At 57.8% G+C, this 7,719-nt stretch overlaps 1 protein-coding gene across 1 annotated transcript in view; it reads right to left on the minus strand.

Moving 5' to 3' along the window:
• The window catches only part of ZNF316 (zinc finger protein 316), a 75,826-nt gene extending 68,240 nt beyond the window's left edge, over positions 1 to 7,586 (minus strand). Inside the window, exons 1-7 of the mRNA XM_011934400.1 lie at positions 7,428 to 7,586; positions 6,298 to 6,397; positions 3,221 to 3,358; positions 2,431 to 2,813; positions 2,119 to 2,231; positions 1,243 to 1,369; positions 585 to 698 (exon numbers count right to left, since the gene is read on the minus strand). Of these exons, the coding sequence (XP_011789790.1) occupies positions 585 to 698; positions 1,243 to 1,369; positions 2,119 to 2,231; positions 2,431 to 2,785 (709 nt within the window). The 5' untranslated portion in view covers positions 2,786 to 2,813; positions 3,221 to 3,358; positions 6,298 to 6,397; positions 7,428 to 7,586. The remainder of the gene's footprint in view (positions 1 to 584; positions 699 to 1,242; positions 1,370 to 2,118; positions 2,232 to 2,430; positions 2,814 to 3,220; positions 3,359 to 6,297; positions 6,398 to 7,427) is intronic.
• Between the last annotated feature and the right edge of the window lie 133 nt (positions 7,587 to 7,719).

Consider the following 7,719-nt stretch of genomic DNA (forward strand, 5'->3'; position numbering starts at 1 on the left):
ATATTGTGATATTTTAAGAAATACACAGATTGGTCTCTGTCCCCCTGTTCCTGACATAGAGCTCCTGAAATCCTCATAGACAGGGGTGATAGGAGGATCTTTGGTTCTGATATTTGGTCTTTGATCCCAGTTCCTGACGCAGAGGTCCTAATCCCTTGGAATTTTCTGGGTAATAGGAGCATCTTTTGTTCTATTGAGGCAACTCTTGGTGGACTCCTGGACAGCCTCAGTATAAGAGCTGGTTGCCAGGGAACCAAAAGCAAGACTTTTTCTCAAAAAAAAAAAAAAAAAGAAATTCACAGGCTCCAACGTGGGACAGGGAACCATTTTTAAAGGTTCCTAGGAGGAGCCTCTAGGTTCTCTAAGGACCTTATAGCCCTCAGACCTCTCTGGACCTTGAACCACCAGGAGCCAGGCAGCAATATCACAGAGCCCCCTCCATACCTCACTCCTCAGCACAGATGGTCAGAGGCGCAGTCAGAGGCACCAGGTACCAGGTCTGCAGAGAGCTCAGTGAAGGCCAAAGTTTGACAACAGCTCTGAGAAGCTGTCGGCACAAACCACGAAATTCCATCCGCACTCACCTGTGTAGACACCAGTGACGATGTCTCCTTCCTCAGGTCGGGGGCTATCTGGGACCCAAGGTTCTTCCCCTTGTTCCAGCCGGAAGATCAGATCAGGCTTGGGGATTGGGTATCCTGCCAGGAGAACAGACAACGGCTACAGGCAGCTCCCGTGGGCCCTCCGCTGCCCTATGGCCCGTGCTGCGCCACCGCTCAGTACCCCTCCCCCTCCCCCTCCCCCTCCACCTTCCCAGCATCAGCCCTCCCCACCCCTCCCTGCTCCGAAGGGTCCAGGCATTCCCTTCCCTCTGAACCCTTCCCTGTCCTCCACTGCTCTCCTCCCACCAAGCCCCCCCAATACCTTCATCTGCAAGATGCCCACTCCTCCTCCTCCTCCCTCTCCCTCCTCACCCCCAGAGGCTTCAGGGGCCATACCGCAGAGACCAGAGTCAGACTGCCTCCACAGGTGTATCACCTGGCTCAGGGCGCTGCCTGGCCAGTGACATCCCCCGCCCTACCCAGAGGCCATGGGGTCCTAGGGCTTCCCTGGGAGGTGGGCTGAGCCCAGCATCCACCTTTGCAAAGACCCTGGGATTCGAAAGCCCCCCTGTCAGACAGCTAAGTCCCTGGCAGCCATCACACCAGGCTGCCTCTTGGGGACAAAAGGTCCCATCCTTACCCAAAGACACCAGAATCCCATAGTTCTCCTGCATGACTTCCTGATAGAGGTCCCGCTGGTCTGCTTCCAGCCTTTCCCACTCTTCCAGGGAGAAGTACACAGCCACGTCTTCAAACGTCACCAGCCCCTGGGAAACAGAGCCCCGGGTGAGAGGCTGAGGGAGCCCTTTACAAAGAGCCACAGATGATTGAGGCCACTGAGGCCCTCCAGCGTGGGTGTCAGGGGGACACAGATGCCCAGATGGCACTGAGGGCTTTCAGGCCTTGCTGCAGCCCTGGAAAGCAGGAGCCAGATCCCAGCCAGAGAATGGGGACTCAAGCTCAAAGAGGGTGAATGACCCAGCTGATAGGGCAGAGCTGTGGCTCATGCAGAGGTCAGGAGACAATGAGCCCTGCCCCCAGTTCCCCTCTTCACGCAGTGTGGCTCAAGCCAGTGCAACGGCCACGTCAGCCATGGAGGGCCCACTCCTGTGTGGACAAGCAGGAGCAACTAAACTGAGCATGGACACTGGCGCCTGACCTGACTGGGCAGCAGGAACCCAGACCCTGGACATGTGACAGGCACTCCAGGTGCGGGAGCGGCCAGCCTTGGGGGATAGCCAGGCCTCTGAAGTCGCTGTGCACAGTGCCGTTGAGTGGGTGGCAGCCAAAGCGATCAGGACAACCCAACGCCCAGGAGAGCAGGACCACACCCCTGGGCTTGGGGCTGGACACCCAGCCGCTTCCTGTGGCCCCCTCCCAACTCAGGGCCAGGGCCCAGCCTGGGGACCCCAGTGCCATGGCCGCTGCCAACAGATGTCTCCAGACAGCAGGTGCCGAGGCCCCAGGGGGAACCCTGCCTAGGTTACCCAAGCCCCAAACGGAGAGGGCAGCTCACCTGAGACCCAGCCGTCAGCAAATCATCCTCGTCCTCATCCTCCTCCTCCTCCTCCTCATCCTCCTCCAGGTCCTCATCCCTAGGAGTGGCTGGAGCCCGGGAGGCCTGCAGGCCTGTGGGGAGAGATCTCTTAGGGCCAGCTGCCCTGAGCCCCCAGCCTGCAGGGCCAGGAGCCCCGGAAACACCCTCATTGCAAAGCTGGGCTTCAGCTCCACCCTATCTGCCCAAGAGCCCTCCTGACTTGACCAGGTCCCTGGCCTGGCCCACCTCAGCCCCATTCACCTCCTCCCCAAGGTTGGCTGCTTTTCTTACCCTTTTCCTGAAGAACTGGGGACTTAGCATCACCACCATGGCTAAGTCGCTCCTGGGTCCCCAATGCCGGATGCTGCTCCTCTGCCAGAACCTCCTTCACGTCCTCCTCATCCACGTCCGCCTCCACCTCCACCTCGGCCACCTCCTCCACCTGCGTGTCCTCCACTACCTCTGCCACACCCTCCTCCTCCTCTTCCACCACTATCTCTTCCTCCTCTTCTGTCACCTCCTGCACCTCTTCCCCCTTTTCCTCCTCCTCCTCCTCTTCCTCCTGGTCAGGGCCGCACTCTGCCCCGTCCTCTGCCCGCTCCAGCTGGGCAGCTGGGGAGTCGGGAGTCGTGTGGAGTGCCGCCATCCTCCCTGGGAGCGAGCCTCCGCGTGGCCTGAAACGCAGATGGACGCCAGTGATGCACTGCTCTCAGCACACCACACAGGTCCCCTCACAGGGTCTCCCACAGCCTGGCAGGGGCGCGGGGAGCAGGACTGACACCTCCTGTTATGTAGTTGAAGGCAATGGAGATGAGGGAGGACCAGGCCTTCCCACGGTCTTCCCCCGCACCACTAAGACATTCTGTAGCCAGAAAGGCTGCCCCAGGAGCCCCTCCGCGTGAGCCCTAGGATGCCAGTCTCAACTCCTTTTCACCAAGAACTACATGCCTGGTGTGAACTGCTGCTCTTTCCTGGAGTAAATCAGCCATTTCTCCCAGTCTTTATCCACAAGGAAGCATCACACAGCCCGAGGGTGGCCTGTGTTTAGCCAGAAGGATACACAGAACAAAGAGACGCTTACCTGGTCCTCAACACACATGAACCAGGCCAGCAGGGAACGCCAAGAAGTCTCAGCACAGACAGGCTGCGGGCACTTGCAAGGCAGGACGGGGCTGGGAGGAGAGACAGGTGCCAGGAAGCCAGCAGGTCAGGCTCCTTCCTGCAGGACATGGGAGAGCGGGGGCTGCGAGCCAGCGTCACCTTCATGTGCCCTCAGCCCTCGCTCCGTGAAAAGTGCAGTGCATGGCAGACACACAGCTCATTGCCAGACCATCAGGAGGACAGGAAATGCCTGTGACATTTCAAGTTTGGGGATCAGAGACTCTTAAGGGCTGACTTATCAAAGTCCCAGAGGCTACAGGGTCCTACTCTCTCACTGACATCAGGGACAGCTCAGCCCAGAAGCTCAGGGGAGAGGCAGCCACACCGACACAGGGTCCAGGGCCATGGACACAGCAGGATGGGATCTGCTGGCCCTGGGACCCCTTGCCCCTCCCCACTGCGTGTCCTTCACCAGCCCCTGTGGGGTCTCGAGGGCAGGGAAGAGTCACAGAGTTGATGAGTCCATTTCAGTAGCTCCTCTCTGGGTATAAACCTGAGACCCGGCCCATCACCCAGGACACACACCATCAGTGTCTCCGGCCTGAACAGGGCCATTTCCATAGCGAGCCAAGCCCAGAATCCAGGGGCTGAGGCCCTGAACCCCAGAAGCATCCTGGAATGTCAGGCCACTTGGCCACACAGCGCACTGGGCCCACCCTAGTTCATCCAGCTCGAGTAGTGGACACTGTCTGCCACAGAACTCCTAAAACAAGACGGAGTGGCCTTCATGAGAACAGTCCAGACCACCACACCTGGTGTTCTTACGACACAGGAGAAAGCTGCTCCGTGATTACCTCTCCCTCCGTAACCCACCACTTCTCTATCAATTAGGCAGCTGTGTTAGGCCATTTCTGCATTGCTGTGAAGGAATACCTGAGGCTGAGTAAGTTATAAAGAAAAGAGGTTTCATTCACTCACAGTTCAACAGCCTGCACCAACAGGGCACCAGCATCTGTTTCTGGGGAGGGCCTCAGGAAGCTTCCACTCATGGAAGGGAGGCAAAGGGGCAGCAAGAGAGAGGGAGGAAGCTCCACACTCTTTTAAAACAACCAGATCTCTCATGAACTGAGAACTCCCTTATCACCAAGGGGATGGTGCTAAACCATTCATGAGGGATCTGCCCCCATGAGCCAATCCCCTCCCACCAGGCCCACCTCCAACACTGGAAATCTCGCTTCAGCATGAGACTGGAAGGGGACTGATGGAGCCTAGATGTTTGTTCCCGCCCAGATCTCATGCTGAACCGTAATCCCCAATGCCGGAGGTGGGGCCTGGTGGGAGGTGACTGGATCATGGGGGCGGGCCATCCCCTTGGAGACAGTGAGTAATGAGTGCTCGCTCTGAGTTCACAGGACATCTGGTCGTCTTTAAGTGTGTGGCGCTTCCCCACTCACTCTCTCTTGCTTGTTCCTGTTTTCGCCATGTGACATGCCTATTCCCCCTTACCATCCACCATGATTAAAGGCTTCCTGAGGCCCCCTAGATGCCAGGCAGATGCCAGCACCATGCTTCCTGTACAGGCTGCAGAACCATACGCCAATTTCACCTCTTCTTTATAAATTAGCCAGTCTCAGGTAGTTCTTCACAGCAATGCAAGAACAGCCTGACACCTGGACAAACACCCAAACCATAGCAGCGGCGCGTACTCATTTCCTGAACTGCTTTGAGCAGCTGCCTTAAAATCCACACTTTGATAGACAGGAAGCTCTGAGCATTCACACAGGCCCACCCAAGTCAAGGGCTGCTGGGACACACAGGCATCCAGAAGCCACCTCCGTCTCAAAGGTCACCTGTGCCCCCTCACTGGCTCCAGCCCCCTTTCTAGTTTCAGAATCACTGACCCCCAAAGACTCAAGTCACAGAACTATGCCTGGGAGCACCGCCCCAACCTCCAGCCTCTCCCAGAAGCCGGCCTTCTCAGTGTCCACAGCTCTTTGGCGTGTGAAGATGCCTGAAGTGTGGAAATGCATGCTCTGCGTGTTATGCTCGCCACCTCCAGGAGGACGCAGCCCTGCCCAGCACTCAGGGCGCTGGGTACACTCAGCAACGGTTTCCCAACCGCCACCCACTTGAGGCCCAGAGGAGGGCTTTTCTCTTTCAAGCCTCAGGCCACAGATTCAGGCTGGGCCTAGGTGCCATGCCAAGCCCGGCAGAGCTGTCTCCTGTCTGGCCACCACCTGAAGCAGCAACTTTCAACTCCCAGAGCCAGGCCACCAATATGAGGACACAACAGAAGAACACTTCATGGCTTTGGAATAAAGTGGCTGCATGTTCATCTCATCTCAGGCCCTATGTGTGCTATTCCCCATCCCCGGAACTCTCTTCCCCTCTTCCTGGGTGATCTTCTGAGGCAGCCTCCTGGGTCCCAGTGGTGATACAGTTCCCTGTATTTCTTCCCTCGCAGCACCTACCACATCTTAAAAATACACTTATGAGACTGTCTTATCATCTCTCTCCCCGCGTGTGGTCAGCTCCAGGGCGGCAGAAGCTCCCTTTGCTCATGTCTGACTCCCCACCACACCAGCACTTAAGAAGCATTCACTTACTAAAAGAATGTCTGAAGTAGGCCGGGCGCGGTGGCTCAAGCCTGTAATCCCAGCACTTTGGGAGGCCGAGACAGGTGGATCATGAGGTCAGGAGATCGAGACCATCCTGGCTAACATGGTGAAACCCTGTCTCTACTAAAAAATACAAAAAACTAGCCGGGCAAGGCGGCGGGCGCCTGTAGTCCCAGCTACTCGGGGGGCTGAGGCAGGAGAATGGCGTAAACCCGGGAGGCAGAGCTTGCAGTGAGCTGAGATCCGGCCACTGCACTCCAGCCTGGGTGACAGAGCGAGACTCCATCTAAAAAAAAAAAAAAAAAAAAAAGAATGTCTGAAGTCGCCAGCCAATGTGATGGACACAGGATTTTTAAAACTCAGCATTTTGGCCCTACTGTCCTGTTCCAGAACAGGCTGACCACTGCTGGTTGGTGGGACCCTTAGAATTGGAACTCACCCCAGCAGCAGTGGAGAGTCTCTGCCTCCAAAGAGGACACCGAGTTCTTTCTCCCAAGAAGTCCACCCACGGATGACCAGAGAAGGTGGAGGACCAGCTCCTACAGAGGTCAGAAACACAGCCAGACATCGTCCCCAACCCAAGATTCAGAACAGATGGTTTGAAAACCACACCACAGCCGGCCGGGCAGTTTAGATTCTAGCAACTCTCCCTGGGTTATCTCTGCCTCCCCGAGACCCACACTCTTTCCCTCCTCTTGCCAGCCTGCCAGTCCACTGTAAACACTGCTCACCTCTCCCTCGGCATCCATCTCTGGGTCAGAGGCCACAGGGGGCCTCATCAGCATCAATCCCAAACCAGAGGCCACAGGGGGCCTCACCAACTTCATCCCAAACCCTCATTTCTCAAACTCCCGACCTCAGGTGATCCACCTGCCTCGGCCTCCCAAAGTGCTGGGATCACAGGCGTAAGCCACCTCACCCGGCCCCAAACCCTCATTTCTACCAGGGTCCTGCACTCTAGGATACGGTGCTGCAGCCAACATTTAGAATGGGAAGTGACAAGATATCTTCCAAGAGAAAAAGGGAGGGAGACAAGGACAGGAAGAAGAGAAAAAGCTTGAAAGTGGATAGAAACTCTCCACAAAAGCTCCAGAGCCAGGGAAACCCAACTCGGAGAGTGGGAGATGTGGGGGTGTGCTTGTGTCTAGCCCCCTTCATTCCCTCCGGGTGGCCCCCACTGCCCTCAGAGCCCTTCGGGTCTTCATGCCCTCCTGGAAGACTTCCTTCCCTGACCACCACGGTCCTCACCGTCTGTCCTCGGATTCTGGATCCCCCTACTCTCCTGGGTTTGCTCCTAGTGCAGGTTATTTCCAGGGGGGCCATCCCAGGTCCCCCAGGGTAGCCCCCTCACCACCCCACCTGGCTCCCCAGACCTGCCCACACTTGTTGAACCACACCAAGCACCAAGGTCTCCCCACACAAGCAGAGATGGGGGCCTCATCCTCCTGGTATCTGCACTTCCTCTTGCCCATCAGGTCCTCGACCAAAGCCCAGCCCCTTTCCTACCTCTGCTGCCACGCGGGACAGCCCAGACTCCATCCAATCTCAGGGATGGGTGTCCCTACCCACCTGCCGGCAGCAGAAGACAGACGAGCAGCCCACCGGGGCTCCTTCTGCAGATGAGGGACAGCCCAGACAAGGCCCCCAAGGTCACAAAGCGGGCTCCTGGGGCGACGGGCCGGGCGCCTCCCGCCCCCCAGGGGGCGTCCGGAGCCTCCTCCTCCTGCAGAGACCCAGACGGTGACAGCCCCTCCTGGATGGGTGTGTCCTGGGGGCGGCCGCGGCCCAGCCCCTGCCGCTACGGCCGAGAAGGTGTGGGCGAGCACCCCGAGGTGTCACGCGTGGCCTCCCGGGCCTGCCC

This window comes from Colobus angolensis, unplaced genomic scaffold, assembly GCF_000951035.1.
Source record: "Colobus angolensis palliatus isolate OR3802 unplaced genomic scaffold, Cang.pa_1.0 Scaffold135, whole genome shotgun sequence".
In the NCBI taxonomy this organism is placed as follows: domain Eukaryota; kingdom Metazoa; phylum Chordata; class Mammalia; order Primates; family Cercopithecidae; genus Colobus; species Colobus angolensis.